Below are 16,821 nucleotides of genomic sequence, written 5' to 3'. Positions count from 1 at the left end.
GGAATCAAAATCTTCTCACCCGTAACACCTACAAACACGCCCTTCATCGTATAGATCGATAAATAGCCATTCATAACGTTCCCCGCGATGGACGTGTCGACTCCATTCGTGGCTACTCTTTCTGCAAACAGCTTCAGCACTAAAGTGCTAACGGTGCAATCACCCAAGGGCGACTTGCCCACGAGCTCCAGCGCTTCCGCCTACATTCAAGAAGGTGTTATCAACGCTAGTAAACCCTTTGTATCAATAAATGTACGTTAACTGTATCTGAACGGACAGAAGTGGGATGGCCTTCAGCTTAGCAAGTATATCTGGGTCTAAATCAACTTGGAAATGCTCGGGCATCTGTAGAGTGAAATCAATAGTCTCGATCCAGTTTATAGCTTTGTCTACGTGTTGTATGCTTTTCATCGCCCTGTGCCACTTTTTCATTACACCCAACGTCTCGGTAGTGTATGCTCCAACACCGATTACTTCCACTGCAATTTCTTGTTCGCCTAGATTTACACCCGATGAATCTTTATGTTTCTTCTGCAGGGCTGAGACTTTGGCGCTGCACTTCTCAATGAAGTCCTTGCGAAATACACGGGTTATGGATTCCACAGGATAAATTTTTTTCGCCGGTGGTAAGCTCGCTCTCTCGTGGGCTACAGGAGCCCTGGGAGTTTTACTGAACTCATACAGCATGAATCGCGATAGGGTAGCGGCAGATGTATCGTATGTAGGCACGCCTTCAACAGCATCTCGCACTGCAGCCAGGCTCAAATTCGCCGCGTACAAGTCTGAGTCCTCCTGGACGATCGTGGCATTCTTTCTACGAGCAGCTTTCTTCGACTTTGCTGTTTGCTTTGGGCGCCCGCGGGATCTAGGAGGGCTCGCTACGTGAAATTCTTCATTCCCTACTTCTGGAAGAGTTGATGTCAACTCTCGAGTTTTCGATTCAAGATGTTTGCCAGACTGAGTGCCAGACTCGCCAGACTGAGTGCCAGACTCGCCAGACTGGATGCCAGACTCGCCAGACTGGATGACGGACTCGCCAGACTAGGTGTCAGACTCCTCGACTTGGCTGTTCTCAATGGCTGAGCTCGCTTCAGCTGGCTGGGTAGAAGGAGGAGAGTCTGATAGCTGATCGTTTTGGTTTTGACTGGATAAGGTGCCGAAGTCACAATGCTTAAACCGACGAGCAACATCCTTCAGATACTCCATCGCGTCTCGGTATTGTGCCATTCCCAATCCAGACATCGAACCACAAATTTCACTAGCGATAGGCAGCGCCTCACGATACTTGCGGTTTGAGTCCCAAGGTCGATCATCCGTCGCCACAACCCGACGAATAGCGAAAGATTCGATAGACGTACAGTTGTCACTTGAGCTCTCGAACTCTATCGAGGACCTAACAGAAGACAATATCCACCGACGATTGAGAAGTTGTGTCGGGATAACAGTTTCTTTGCCGAGTGCTCTTCTCAGAAAGAAAACATGACGACATGGCAGCAAACGCGTGCTCATAAAGAGGCACGAACAAGTTCAGTTTGCCTCAGAAATAGTATACTCGGTCTCACTTTCGTCAAGGGCATCTTCCTCGGTGCTTGTGCTCTTCACAATATAGACGCCCGGGCTCCGTTCCGAAAAATTGTATGATGCACGGCCAAGTGCGTTTACGTATTGGTCTTGTATCAGCTCGCACGCGTGTTCGCTGACAAGGTTAGCCACAATAGTCATTTCTTGGTCGTATCCAACATGCTGAATGTTAACCTTCTTGTAGACTTCATCCATGAAACGTCGTTCTTGAAGCGTTTGATAGTACATGATAGACGCAATGCATTCGTCCACAGCCATGAACAAATTTACCCACTCTTTTAACTGCTTCCAGGATGCCTCCAATCTATTATTGGTGTTATTGCCGAGAGTGACGGTGTTTTGCCGCTTGTGTGCACACCATAACTTACGACAATTATCCCAGTTTTTGATGAAATAGGCAGCAAACGGGTGGGTGGTGGGTTCATTTGTCGCAGCAGCCACATCCGCGGGTTCAACGGAGTTTAGAGCCAGATTCTGCCCGACTGGAGCCAGATTCACCCCGACCGAAGTGGGGGTCGATCTGTCCTGCCCGATTGAATCTGAAGACCTTGAACGACCAACCTCGCACACATGCAGCATGTACCGGAAATGCCCCATGTATTCCTTCTCCGTCTTCGCGTATACCAGGAGGTCCATGAGCCCTCGCAGCTGATCCCTCTCCCACGTGTTGCAGCCGTAATCCGATGATGAAATTTCCTTCCTCAAGTACTTTAATACGTGAAACTGGCAGAGTAGAATAGTCACGCCGGGGAATGCTGTCTTCAAAACAGAAAGCTCCGTGAAGTCCTTGTCGATGAGCACGCACTGAAGACGCGTCCAAGCCGGGTTATTCGTCTTAAATTCTTCCAGTGCAGTCAACAATGTTCTCCACTGCTCGTTGTGGAGTAGGGCATGCTGCACAAACTGGCCTTTTCCAAAAGTGACGTGTGCCATGAAAGAGAAGACCTTGTACTTGGATCAATTGGTTCCATGCGTTGCGTCAATTAGAAGTACCTCCGGAAATTGAGTGAAGATCGATCGCATGTGTTTGGTTTGAAGCGTAATACAGGTTGCCAATTTCTAACATAATGAAACGGTTAGACAGGCAATAACGAAATTAAATTTGAAACATAAACGTCGTATATCATACCTTTTCTCCCACATCGTCCACGAAGATGCGCCCCACGTTGCCAGGAACATCACCAAATTCGGACATCCACTTCTTTAACCGCTTTGAACTAGAATTTGGGGTCAATCCTTGCTCGCGAGCCTTCAATTTGCGAACCAAATTATGAACATCCTGCGGCTTCGGATTGCTATCGGAATTGTCCTTGATAAACTTGAGGATGCTTGTCTTTTTCGCGCCAGCCTTGCGGAGCTCGTCCACTGTCTCATAAGCACTCTCATCGAGGGACACACGGTGGGACGAGTGGCTTTTGAAAGCGTACTCGTTCAATGTGTGGTTGTGCTCAAGGTGGCACTTCGTAATCATTAGAGCAAATGTATGGGTGGCTTTGTTGATCTCTTGAACGCACACATTGATCTGAAAACAGCGAAATATTGCCAACAGATATTAGCAAATTTGTCCGATCAAACCAGTCAGTACCCAATCATACCAGACCATGCCAGATTGAACCAGACCATGCCCGAATGAACCAGACCATGCCCGAATGAACCAGACCATGCCCGATTGAATCTGGCTTCGCCTAATTGATCATGTATCTTGCACAGCACACCCGACATTCTAATTTGCAGCAGCAACATACCTGGGCAGAGCATCCAGAAGCTCGACTCTCCTGACGAGGCCTCTTACTTGTGGCTTGCGATCGGAATTTGCCGTAATGCGTACACACGTATGTTTTTGCGTACTGGTCCCACTCGTCGGGAATCTTACACGCCTTAGATCCCTGGGCATCTATCCGAGCATTCCGTACTGGAACTGAGGTGTTCGTTCTGGTACGGTAGATCTAATATTGTACCGATAACATGCCAACCAATTAGCTTAGATAACACTGAATATAATTAAAAAAGCTTCTCAACTGTACCTGGAACGACCGAGCTTGGTACTGCGCGAAGTATGCCTCGAATTCTTCCCACGACCTGAACTGCGTCTCCCCCGGAGGCGGAGCGATGACACAGACTGGTCCAGCTTCCTCGCTAGCGCTGCTCGTCCCCGTCGTTTCCACACGAGGTGGGCTTAGTGACGGCTCCCACTCACTCAAAGAGCCGCCGGATGCGGCGCCGTCACTGGTATCGTCGCTGGCGTCTGCCAGCAGGGGGCGCTTTGGAGCGCTGCGTGGGCGCGGCGGCATTTGGGTCCGTTGGCGCCACGAATTTGCTGGAGGGGGGGGGGATTTTTTGTGTGGGAGGGGTATACGCAGAGTATACGCTGTACCGAGTTCGGATATGGAAGATATCAGCAAATCCTAGCAAATCCGAAGATAACACAAGAATTGCTATGAGAAAATACTCACTCTCTTTGCATAAACTGATCTATCATTTGCTTTCTCTGTGAGTATGCGCTACAAGGGCTCGCGGCACATGATTTCGCAGGTTAGGTATTGTTTTAGTTGTGAAAAAAAACTGCTAAAAGATATCTTTATGAAAAATAGTTTTTAAAAAAGAAGAGATCAATAACTTCTCATATCACTCCACTCACTCACGCTGCCTTGGAATAGCGACAGCGGACGCTCATCAATGGGGGAGACCAAGTTCAAAAGAGAACCCAGCACTGCAACCACCGACATCCCGAGTCAATGAATGAAGTCGAATACGATCATCAAAGTTATTGAGATTGTCTACGAGGAAAGTCAAGTAGAAAAGAAGGTACTATAGAAATGATCCTGTGTAAGTACGGTCTTGGTTTGCTCATCTCGAAGTTGTTACACCATATACAGAAAACCCAAACCACATGTACAAAGCGTCACAATATTATATATTCTTATTGGCCGATCCACTTCAACGACCTGCACTCTTTGTTCAGTACTGGTCAATACAAACATCTACACGACGACCGAACCCATTGCCGCACTACCAGCTTCCATTGTCGCTTCACCCACTTCCTCCTGTGCGTTAAGAAGTGCAGCCATCTCTTCCAGAATTCCGGCTGTTTGCTGGTGGTTGCCAACCCACATAGACGCACTCTCCCCGGGAGAGTGCGTCTATGTGGTCGGGAGAGTCTCCCGCTTGTGGCGAACCCGCATTGCGCCAGAATTCGAAGCTGCCAGAGGCAGAGGCAGGTTGCAGTCTGGGAAGCGGTTACGAGCTTCGTTCATGACGTAGCTCCACACTGCCTCCTCGCCCTTGATCTGTTGCAGCGCGAACAGAGCCACCATGGGGCCACGATACCACCAGCCAGGATGTCGTGGCTTCTGCGAGTCCAACGTGACGAAAAACGCCGCTCCAAGGTTCTCGTGCGCAGAAAAAATGAGCGACTCGAACGCCGTCTTGGCTCTGAGTTGACGATTGTTGCGTTTGTTGAACTCGGCGGGATTGAGCTTGCGAGACATGGGGCCCCAGAAGTTGCGCTCCCACACAGCGCGCGAGTGTCTGAGCCAAAAAGTGCGGAACGTTTTGGCAAGTGCAGGGTGTTTTTCCTCGTCAAATGGAGGCGACACGTTGCTGTAGGCTGCTTGCCACGGTGTTTGGGCCTCAAAGTTCTCCATCTTGCGTGCCAATTCCCGCTGGCTGCGACACATTTCCTCACTCATGACTGGTTTCCCTCGCTTTGCTGGTTTCTCATTGGCTGACTTAAGTCGCTTTCGTGACTTTTCTTTGGATCCTTCACTGCTTGTTAGTATTTCTACGTCGGACTTGCGTTTCCGATGTCGCGTGGGGAGCGAGAACTCGCCAGACACTCGAGATACAAGATCGTTTAGAACAGACTGGACTACCTCCGTGACGGTTGTTGTAGCTTCTTCTTGCTGTGGTAAAGTGCGCGTTGGTGGCCTCTTCCTACGCTTTGGAGTCGATTTTGCAGTGGGTAGTAGAGATTCTGCCGTGACCGCTTTCGTCGTTGTAGTCGGGACAGCACCTTGTGCAGTACTAGTCTCAGGCGTTCTACCCCGTTTCACAGTAGACTTTACAGTGTCCGACGTGGTTATAGCGACTGCAGTCTGCGTCTTTGACTCCTTACCACGCTTTGGAGTCGATATAGCAGCGGGTTGAGCGTCTGTCACCACAGCGCTCACCATTTCCGGCGTGGCTACGGCGGTGACTGAAGTTGTAATTTGAAGCTCGATTGGTTCGGTTGCAGATACTGAAACTGCATCTCCCATTTCCGTTGTGGCAGCGGCTGTGTCTTGTAGTGACGCAGCGATAGATTTCGGTTTTCGGCCACGTTTCTGAGCTGCTTTTGCAATGTTTGTCTTTGAGGCGGACACCTTTGAGACCTTTGACTTATCTCGACGCTTTGGAGGCGATTTAAGTGCACCATCTTTTGTCGCGACAGACTCCACCACTGTCGTTGCAGCCACAGAGGTAGCATCTTTTCGTGGCGACGTAGTGCCAGTCCTTGGCTTTCTCACGCGCTTCGGAGTGCACTTCGCAAGCTTTGTAACGACAGGCTCGACCAGTTCTGGTACGGCTGCAGGTGTTGTATCCTGGGCTGACACAATACTTATCTTGGATGGTCGGCCACACTTTCGGGTAGCCTTTGTAACCTCCATCGTAGCAGACTCCGCAGGTGGCGCTGCAGCTACCGACTCTGCATCTTGTAGTGACGTCTTAGTAGTCTTTGGCTTTCTCACTCTCTTTGGGGTCGGGGAAGCTTCCGTCATGGTAGATTCCACGTTAGCTGCATCCTGTTGCACGGCTGTACTGGCCCTTGTCATTCTCACATGCTTCGAGGGTGACTTAGCATCGGTCGTTAAAGCGTCTTTCACGACAGATTCCACCAGTTGTGGTACAGAGACTGCCTCCTGTAGCTGCGATGCGTTGGGTTTAGCCTTCCTGTCGCGCTTGGGCTTAGCCGGTGCCGTAGTATCTGTAGCTACAGAGACCTCATCTTGCAGCGATAAAGTGCAGGTCTTTGACTTCCTCCCGCGCTTCGGAGTCGGCGTAGAAGTCTCCGTCGCAGCAGGTTGAACCGAATCCGATACGACTGCAGAGACAACAGCCTGCATGGACACTTTGCTAGTCTTTGACTTCCTGCAGCTCTTGGTTGCGGGTGGTAGAGTATGAGGCACGGCAGGATTGACAACTTCCGTTGTGGCTTCAGAAACTGCATCTTGTGTTGCTTTCGACTTTTTTCCACGCTTTGGAGTCTTGGAAACTTTTGTCACATCCGATCCGACCGATTCCGGTACAGCTGTAGACGTAGCATCCTTCGACGACGTAGTTCTAGTCCTGATCTTCTTGCCGCGCTTTGGCTTCGAAACGGTAGCAGGTGCAGAGGTTTCTGGTTCAACAGAGTCACGTTCCGTTGCAGCAACAGAGGCGGTTTGCTGCAGTGACTTCGTAGTTTCCTTTGTCTGTCTAGCGCGCTTTGGGGCCGATTCAACAGGACTAGAGACAGGTGCCGCACTAGCATTCTTGCTGGTTGTGCGTCTACGCTTGGTCGTAACCTCCGCTTCAGCACGAGTGCCGGATGGTGTCTGCTGCACCCGACTCCCAGCTTCTTTCTGTTTCCCTTTCGTCTTCTTCCGCGTGATCAAGGGAGCTACTTCATCAGCAACGGCGGGCGTCGAAGCTACTGCTGTCGACGGCTTTGGCACAGTCTTGCGCTTCCGTTTCTTTGTTATTTTTTTCGCCACAGACTCCGACGCAATTTGCAATTGCTCTGTTGCATTTTCCACGACGCAAGGAAATTCTTGAGTTGCTGGAGGCGGTGGCAGCTTCGTCATCTGCGGCAGTTCAAAGGGGATGACACTGATCACTTGGCACCCTCTCTCCACGAACGCCATTAGCGACGTCTCCCGTTTGTACACGAACTCAAGAAATAAATTCTTAAGTAGCGCCATGTTCCGTGTGGCTGCGCGCTGTTGTAGATACAGGAAGACGCACCCACGAGTGTCCAGATGATGCTTTGGTTTGGCAAGGAGAAGTGCCGCTTCGCGACGTCTCTGGGCGCTGGTGCTCAGCACCGGGTACATGGTGATGATGGTACAGCCGTGTTGCATCATGGGGGCCAACGTGTTCTCGTGTTCGTTAAGGAAATCAGCAAAGGTGCGACGCAGCATCAACATGTTCACACACTTGAGGCGCTGCTCCAAATACGCAGCGAAATCTTGCAGCATAGCGTGATCTCGAGGCACAGAATCGGGTGGAGCCCTTCCGCGACTCACGTACCCATCTATTGTCACGATGGAGCGCGCTCGCGTCGTCTGGCCCGATACCGTCGCCATGGCGTCCACGGTATCCGTTATCCGGTGATGTTGAAATGGGGAAGCTATCGTAGTACATTTAAATTCGCCAAAATGAGATTAATTAATACCTGAGAGATAATAATAATTCAATGAAGTGCAATGACTGGAACACAATTTTGAGATATAATTTATTGAGATGCATCGCGTTTGCCAGTATTGGAAAAATCAACGTTTGATACCAGCCCAACCACGAGTGGTAGCTGCTTGCAAGAAGTTTGAGCTGGTGAAACTTCTTGGCCATGGCGTATTTACCTTCTGTATCGACGATTTGGATAGCTCTGGAATGAGCCCAAGAGGCAGCACAGCGGTCGATACGTTGTTGAGCTCGAAGACAGCGAAGTCGCAGTTTGTTACGCTGAGTTACAATTCGTCTCCAGTGACGAAATGCGTGTGCTCGACGACATCGAGTGGCTAGTTGTCTGGCAGCAACGAGCTGGCTGGGACCCCCACAGTACAAGCAGTGATAAAGGTAAAACCGAGCGTATGACTGAAGAACACACGCCTTCATCGCTTGATGTGCTAGTATAGCAGTTCGACTAAGTGCATTAGGACTCGGCTGTGGGCTCTTTACAGAGGAGGTTTTAGGTGTAGACTGGAGGACGATTCGAAGTTTGATGCGCGGCCTCCTAACGCGTAGTCGAGCACGACCAACCCGTACCTCTCCCTGGTTTACGTAAGGTACTTCATTAACGCTCACTTTCGAATCCAGCAGCGCCGAGGTTAGCTTCTCGAGAGCTAGAGATTCGCGTTGGAACTCCCGTCTTACCGACGTATTCAGTAGCGACAAGTCGTTGTCAATGAGCCGTAAATGCTCATCAAATTCCGAGCAGAACTCAGCGAGTGCAGAAGTGTATCGACGCGGTCCTGCACCACGGTGTGGTTCTTGTGGGCGATCTCGTCTTTCCTTTGGGTTGCTGAAGCTCGAATCACCTTGAGCTTGATGATACACTGGGGCTTTCCGTTCGTGACGGTTGGTGGATTGTTTCCGGAGTAGAAAGAGCTTCTTTGCTCTTGCCAAGGCAGGAAACACTGCTGGCTCGGTCATCGTCTCCAGTACTACGTAGTAGGATTCAGCCGACGACGCTTCAAAATGGCTACATTTGAGCAAGATGAAAGAAAGACCACCCACCGATGCACCTACATCTAGACTCGAGCTTCGTGCTTAGCGTCATGATTGTTTGGCTACGAGAGAAAGAAACAAAACTGCAATGGCAAAATACAGATTGCAGAACCAGTAGTCCAGTGTAATTTAATTTTTGTAGAATCCACTTCTTGACAAATAAACTACTGAGTGGCTGCATTCAATCCGATTTATCAGGTTTCTATTCTGAGAATCGGTTAAGAAAAAAAAATTGACACTACATATGCAGATCTGTACATGGCAGCCGATGATGGAGACTTTATAGCGAGGGACAGCGTGCGTGTGGAGACTTCAAGACTCATGGACTTGCTTTAGGGTCGTCAGGGTGGTGTGTATGCATCGTCTGGGCCTTGTGGCTGCCGGTATGGAGTGGAGAGGGGGATTGGAGTCTCCTTGTCACAAAGCGATGGGTGGTGGAAATCTGGAACAAAGTGTACCGGTGTGTTTGTGTTGTTTTACATTGAGTGGAGCAGCACTTTACATGTGATTTGGGCTTTGCGCGCACTGCGACCGATATTAGGTGGTCTGATGGGCTGCCTGTAACCCTAGACAAGAAGAGTGAGGGGAGCCCTATTTATTGTAGGTGCTCTCTTCGATTAGTTTGGAGCTTGAATAAGGGGGTAAAACCTTGTCCGAGTGTGTTGCATGTTGTTTGTTGACCTCTTTCTTCTCCTCACACTCGGGTCAGAACGAGGATTTAAGTGACAAAAGGAGAAAGAAATGATGGGGTTGCAGTGGTGTGTGTAGGACTCGATGGATGTGTATATTACGTGCTCTCTGCTCCGTTGTAGACAATGCTTACACATTGGTTTACTATTGTTCCAAGTGTCTCTTGTTACCTCGTTTTGCTGTTTGGAGTGTGTCTGGTGATTGATACACAGTGCTGTTATCCTGCTCTCTGCTTGGCTCCATGTCGGTTGGCTGTGGCTCGGGTGTGTCACGTGCTGCTGTGGCGTCTTTTGGAGTTTGTTCCTCGACTTTATTGCAAGTTTCCACCAAGTATTTGCCAAATATCGGGGAGCGCAATGGAGTGGCGAATGGCGAGTGCAAACTCAGTGCAAATGGTGCTGGAGGTGCAGAGGAATTGCTGCGAGGGGCTGCACATGGTGACGGTGCTGAGATCTTCCAAAGGGTTGCCGTTCGACTGTGTTCGGCCTCATTTTTTTTTTGAGTGCTGGATGCAGTCACGACGCTTGCAACAAAGGTTCGCCCTTGTCTGTTGGAAGACGACGGAGCTGTTTGCTGTGTGCGTTTCTTGACGCTTTTTCTCAGCTTGTGCTGCTTGTTTGTCGCTGGCCGTTCACGGAGTGTCCGGGTCTTCGATCGTCCTCCAAACTACCCCCAATGTGGAATCTGACTGGCTGCCTATATAATCGGGAGGTACATGTCACATGCAAAATAGCTATCACTGATAGGTATTTAAATTGCAACAATTTATATCAGATTCCAGGTGCTTTACCTCAGTTTATTTTTAATCTTTTGTCTGTTCCATTTATAGAGCGTATGTATTTAGCCTGAAACGTGTGTTTCGATGTAAGTCTTGATCTCCATCACGCGGCGGTCAAGGTACTCGAGATGTTGTCGGAACTCGTACCATTCGATACGCCGCGTGTCATTTGCATCGAGTTCCCCCATGATTTCCTTGACCAGATCGGTGGCAAGACTTGAAATGGTAGAAAACTGCGCGTTTCCACACTTTTGACTGGTTTAGACGGCGTGTTTACAGGTTCTAAATGGTCTGTGAAAATAGAAATCAGACCACGTTGAAGTTCTGGTAGAGTCAAAATGGCGTCTCCGTTGACGTCCGACGTCGCGAAGAGAAGATGGATCTGGTTGACGATTGACTGGCTTCCGGTCTGTTCATTGGTCTCAAGAGCATACGAGACCCACTCCATCGCGTTAAGAGAGTCATCGTGGTTGCTATCCAACGCGTTCTTGAAATTCTCGACCATTTTTGAGCTCGGTTCCGATCCAAACATAAGCCAGAGCAATATTTTTAGCTCTTTGATATTGATCGAGTGCTCTCCGTCATCGTCAGCAGCAAGGAACGCGATAAATGGTGAAAGAACGAAAAAGAACGCGTCCATGGAGATCGCATTGTCTGAAACGTTGCTTTCTCCGTATTTTACGAGTGACCGCGTATTTTTCATACTTTTGTTCATTTTCTGCAGTAAGAAATCGATCTCGTATTTCCCAGCTGCGGGGCAGTAGCGCTGGATTAGTTCCTCACAGACATCTTCGGAGCACTGGAATTTCAGTTTATCTTTTTCTGGTTCGGCAAAATTCAGGAATGCGGTAGATAGTTCCTTCAGCATCAAGTCATACTGCACTTGGTTCTCGTAAATTACTCGAGTATTCGCGAATTTCGCAAGATAAGTCACCACTGTTCGCTCGTGTACTATCCACTCAGTAAGTTCGTCAAGTGAAATTTTCCCATTCTGATCCCGATCAATGCGCGAGAAAGCGTCAGTAGCAAGGCTTCAAGACTGTCTGTGGCTGGTCTGGGCTTACCAACCACTTTACAGAGCCCTCTAGTCGTGCAAAGCATCAGTAGAACCAATTCATCCTGTGATATCATCTTGGAGTGGTCGAAATCGAAGAGATCAAATAGGAATGGGACTTTCCCCTCCATCGTCGCGTTACAGTACACGATGATCACAGCAAACACTTCCGTCACATCCACCTGATTTTAAATAAGAAAAATTATAAGATTTAAAGTTCTTGATAAGAAAAAAGTAGTTGACTTGCCTTGTCGACTTCCCACGAGTCGAAAAGTGCAAAATGTTCGAGTGAATCTTGACAGATGAGTGAGAAGATGTCATTAAACTCTTCTGGATTGACAGTCATCTTGTCTCCTAAAGTTCCTTGCAAGGTTTCAAAGTTCTCCTTCGCATCACGAAAATCATCTAATGTTGCTAGAGAAAAAGAAGACAGTTAAACCTTGTAAGTCTCGCCCTCACACTCGCTCTAACCTGCTTTATATTCCTAACAAAAACATGATATTCATAAGATTCAGATCACGTCATTCATCACATAATTTGCCACGTGTACATTTAGCAGAGGATCGTCGCTCACGATCGGGCCGACCACGTCGACGGTCAGTGCGTTCCCCATCTCGTTGTCTTAATAAGAGCAACTTTCGGCAAGACAAACTTAGAAGCGGTTTGTCTACAGACTATTCATAACTCGCTTCAAGTCCTCGACCAGTTTTCGACATGGATTTCGTCTCCGTCGGTCTTGCCAGTCCGCCACCTCGACGACCAACAGAAGCGAAAGGCTCTGCAACTACCACCTCGTCCTTACCCCCTTTACAAACCACCAGTGACATCTCCCCATCTCCGAGAAAACACGATAAATCACGACCCATCCAAGTCTCTTCCTGGCCCTTAACCTTCGCACCTGAAAGTCCGAGACGTATCCCAACCGACTTTATTGATCACGATGCGTTCTCTCCAATATCTCCTAAAGTACAAAAGCTTCACACCCGTACACGTCTACTAGACGATAGTCGAACACGACCGGCATTACTACAAGAACTCCTCGACTATCTTCACACAGAGCTGGATGGAGAGCGAGAGTCGAGAAAGCCCAGTTTACGACGGCTACAAATCGTAAGAGAAGCTCTCAATCGTCTCATCGACGGCCTCAGTGTGTACGCACCTGTCCTTATGCAAATTCGAGATGAATATGAACGTGCAGTCGAAGATCTTCATACTCGAAATTTGATGATCCCGGGACTGCAGACTCGACTACAAAGTCTGGAGACTCACTGTCTTCAACAACTCAGTGCGTATAGTGCAGAAGCGAAAGCTCGTTCTCTTGTGCTAAAGAAACGATTAGCAGAGACGCAGGCGCTGCTGGCTGCTAGTACAGCAGAAAATGCGCGACTCACAGCTGCGTTAAGAAGCAAAAAGGACAATGCTACAAAAGCAGAGAGTAATCTCACCGATGTTCAACGTTCGACGCTGACGTTAAGCGAGTAGTGTACGAAGACATGACGAGAGCTTACGTGTTGGACAAGAATGCTCTCTTGAGGACGCGAGAGCGTTGCAGAAAGTTACAGCGCGATACTATCACGCATGTGATAAACTGGCTGAACTTAAGAAAACTGTAGCCGCTTTGGGAATGGAGAACATGTGGCTTCAGATAAGAACACGATTGTGCTACTTAGTCGTGGAGTACAGTCCAACAATCACAGATTTAGAAGATCCATAAAATTCATGGATTTTTAGAATGGAAATATAAAACGTCTAGATTTTTCTAGAACGATTCTAGAGTGGGCGACCTGTATGTAAATTCCAAGGCACATGTTGCGCTGAGGCGCGAGCTTTGGCTTGCAAGGCTAGAAGAGCCTCGCTACTTGATAGTCGAGACACATGACGAGGTCTGGCCACTTTGTTTGCTTTAGGCACTGCAATAGAAGCTGCTTTATCATCTGAAAACTCTGCAGGACGGACAGAAATTGACTTAGCTTGAGCTTTAGTTGACGCTTTGAAGTCACTTTTTGCGTCGTCCTCGGCGTTTTGCTCTCACTGGCTTGAATTTGAGCCTCGTTGGAACGCCAGCAAAGAGTTGGTCTGGACCATCATCGTCCAGATCTGAAGATTCTAAAACTAGTTTCAGAGTCATAAAAAAACTGCCGCGACGGTATATAACGCCCAGCAACGCATCATTCCCTTCCAGACCATCAAGTCCAGTGCTTGACCTTCGCCCACAACTTGAGCGAATGGGCAGAGCGAGCCACGAGCCAGCTCGAGCTCGAAGAACGCCTCCGAGCCGTCTTCGATTTTGAGCCAGCGAGTCAAATGCGTTGCAATAAGTTCGCTCCCTCCACTAGTAGTGGGAACTTCCCTCATCAAGTTCTGTACCCATTTCTGCCCCAATAAGCAGATCCAGAAGTACGAAGCCAATTTCTTCTTGAAATCGTTGATGAACACTAGCAAAAGGACTTAAGAGCTTTGTGCGAGAAAATTCAGCTTCGTGCTCTCCCCCAGGAGCCAGAATTTCGTCATACACGTCACCGAATGCGACTTCAGTTGGTTGTGCACGTAAGATCAGGAACCCACGACTAACAGAGTCCTTCAACATCGTAGTGGGAAGTTGAGCACTCCCGTGATAGACGAACTGGTTGAACTCGAACACAACTGCATCGTCTACGATATCCCTAGACTCGTCTCCCTCGTTTTGCTTTACTCCGTTCCCTCGACTAGGAGAGTTCTTCTTCTTGGTAAATTGATGGTGTCTTGTAATCAGACAATATAGTTGCGTGTCGTTCGCTACTTAAACGCGGGAATTCCCTCCATTACTGCTTGATTTCATTGAAGTGGCATACATGTAGATGGCGTATCCGCGGGAAGTGGATACCACAACAACAATTGCTCGTGATCCTCGTCAATGTAGGTACGTTAAATATCAAATATCAATAGAAATACACATGTAGCGACGCACTAAGTAGCAAGGCTCCGCATTGGCAACTACAATATCAATCTTTGTTAATCCGAAAATCACTTTAGAAATTAAAAAAAATCATTTTTACCGAATGTGTCTTCAAGCGCAATTTCCTCCGTGTATTCCCGCAACGTAGCGAAGTACGAGTCTCGAGAGTAAATGATGTCGAGCAGTACTCCGCGCATCACGAGTTCATGACGACAAGCCGAACGCCAGCGTCTGCGAGAGCATTGTTCGTAGTATGAGTCTGTAACTCAAAGAAGACTGGATTGTTTTTCTCCGTGGCTTCAGCTAGCCACGGGAGTTCTTGACCTCCATGCAAAATAAGGTAACGGTTTAGTTTATTTTTATCCGAAAAACTCACTAGTGGCGTCTGGAGCGGTAGTACTTGAGGGAGAGACCATTTTAGATGAGGGAGTGGAGTTGGTAGACGCCTCATAGAAGTCAAACGGGTTGTGACGCACTAATTCTTCGGCTGCGATCTCGAGCGCATCAGCTTTAAACGCTGTTAGTAAACATCGTACGCAGAACATTAAGCTGCGTCGAAAGACTCGACGTGTTGAAGGAGAGAGGAAGCTGAGCTTCTTGCTAACGCTACAACGTGAGCACATGGTGTTCGAACAGGATTTCGGACGACTTGGAGCATTGGTGCAGACGATACAGTCATTCCCGTGATCTAGAATGACTGTCTTTCTCGTTTTTACCAGCCAGTTAAGCTTCTTCATCTGTCCACAATGCACGATTTTACTGTACGACATGAGTGCATCTGCTGTTGCCGGTACAGCTACAGACTGGTGGATATCGCCCATGGCATCCACGAATCCCTTGACGTACAGTTCGATCTTGCCCGAGGTTTTTTGTCGAAACAAGACGCAGATCGACGCATTTGCGCGTACAATTTGGTACTCTGTGAGCTCGCGGATGGTCGGAATTTGAAGCGAGTGCATTAAACTATAGCCGAGACGTTCTCCTGACGTGGTTTTGAGGATGCCGATCGACTCCAAGTACACGAAATCTTGCGGTCGAACGATCTTTCGAAGTAGAACGGGAACTCCAATGGATACCCCCCATTTGAGGTATGTTCCTTGTACGGGTTCTGTAGGAGTAGGCTCCGTTATAGCAGCTAAAACTTTCGCATCGGCAATCTTGTCGTTAGTATACGAAGACTTGATCTTTAACATCTCGGTATTCCCGTTAATAAGACCAAACGCCATGTCGTTGAACTCTCCATCGATTGTACCGGTCGTTAATACCCCGTGAAGCTTAGTGGAAGCAGTGATATACCCCGAACCGACCCGCTCTTTCGGAGCGGAACGCAACCTCTCCAAGTCGATCATACGCAGATCTCGATACGACGTCACGTCTCCCCGTTCCAGCGTTCTTTGTCCAAACTTCCTCTGCCAATACTGCGGAAATCGGAGTAATCCTCGATTGCTTCGTGAATAAAGCTCTCAGACAATCTCTGCAGGTCAATTCGATCCTCCTCTGACACAAGAAGCGGTGGGAATGTGTCTGCAGGCAAAGGGAAGCGCATGCTTCTCGTTAGTAAAGTTTACGAGTCGTTACCGGTAGAAAAGGAAGAATGGTACCCAGTTATTGAATTGACACCCAAAACTGGCCTATCCCAGTCCATCGAGCTTGGCTTCCCGATCTGGCAAGTGTTTCTGGGGCACCTGTTGCTCACTCAAATCAATTTCTGATCAAAATACTGCAAGCGGCGCATTCCGTTGCTGGCTGTTTGATGATTTAATAGTCTGGTGGAGTTAGTTCGATGAAGTCATCCGAGTTTTGCTGTGCTTCAAAGCTGCGATTGCTTCGTGCTGTATTCGATACGTGTATTGATAGTACTGTTTTATTAAAAATACGTGTAGAAACCCAAATACGCAAACACAAATCGCTCAAGTGCATCTTGCCGGCGACGGAAAAGGAGTGAGCTTTATTATTGTGCTTTGCAGGGAGTTGCCGACAGTTTTAGGAGCAAAAAATGACATCATATGTGAAAAAAGAGAGTTAATTTCTAATATTTAGCAAAATGTTGGTGAGCGAAATGCAGCATTTGTTTCAAAAGTTCAATTCTGGCCGCTTTTCTGTAAACGTCGTTGATCACGGTTTTATGAAATCACTTATAAAATCAGCAAATTTGATCTCGTTTCGCCAACAAAGCACAATAATAATTCTATACAAATGATGTAAGGGTAGGAGCTAAACGTCTATGATAAAATCATGGAACAGCGTCAAACGAAAAAAAAGCTAACGAACCTAAGTACAAATCGCTTTAAGCCCACAATTGTAAAGAATAGCGTTTCG

At 48.2% G+C, this 16,821-nt stretch overlaps 3 protein-coding genes across 3 annotated transcripts; all 3 read right to left on the bottom strand.

Moving 5' to 3' along the window:
* Window positions 1-10,616: 10,616 nt before the first annotated feature.
* On the bottom strand, window positions 10,617-11,153 carry PITG_07464 (uncharacterized protein; the record flags this gene model as incomplete). The annotated part of the gene is made up of 1 exon (XM_002904436.1): window positions 10,617-11,153. The coding sequence occupies one exon, from the start codon at window positions 11,151-11,153 to the stop codon at window positions 10,617-10,619; it is 537 nt and encodes a 178-aa protein (XP_002904482.1).
* Window positions 11,154-13,563: 2,410 nt separating this feature from the next.
* On the bottom strand, window positions 13,564-14,699 carry PITG_07463 (uncharacterized protein; the record flags this gene model as incomplete). The annotated part of the gene is made up of 3 exons (XM_002904435.1): window positions 13,564-13,664; window positions 13,772-14,002; window positions 14,603-14,699. The coding sequence occupies 3 exons, from the start codon at window positions 14,697-14,699 to the stop codon at window positions 13,564-13,566; spliced, it is 429 nt and encodes a 142-aa protein (XP_002904481.1).
* Window positions 14,700-14,861: 162 nt separating this feature from the next.
* On the bottom strand, window positions 14,862-16,048 carry PITG_07462 (uncharacterized protein; the record flags this gene model as incomplete). Its single annotated transcript, XM_002904434.1, has 2 exons — window positions 14,862-15,877; window positions 15,922-16,048. The coding sequence occupies 2 exons, from the start codon at window positions 16,046-16,048 to the stop codon at window positions 14,862-14,864; spliced, it is 1,143 nt and encodes a 380-aa protein (XP_002904480.1).
* Window positions 16,049-16,821: the final 773 nt, after the last annotated feature.

The sequence above is a fragment of the Phytophthora infestans genome, genomic scaffold (genome assembly GCF_000142945.1).
Source record: "Phytophthora infestans T30-4 supercont1.11 genomic scaffold, whole genome shotgun sequence".
In the NCBI taxonomy this organism is placed as follows: domain Eukaryota; phylum Oomycota; class Peronosporomycetes; order Peronosporales; family Peronosporaceae; genus Phytophthora; species Phytophthora infestans.
The sequence above is the reverse complement of the archived record's forward strand: the minus strand, read 5'-3'. Positions and strand labels throughout refer to the sequence as shown.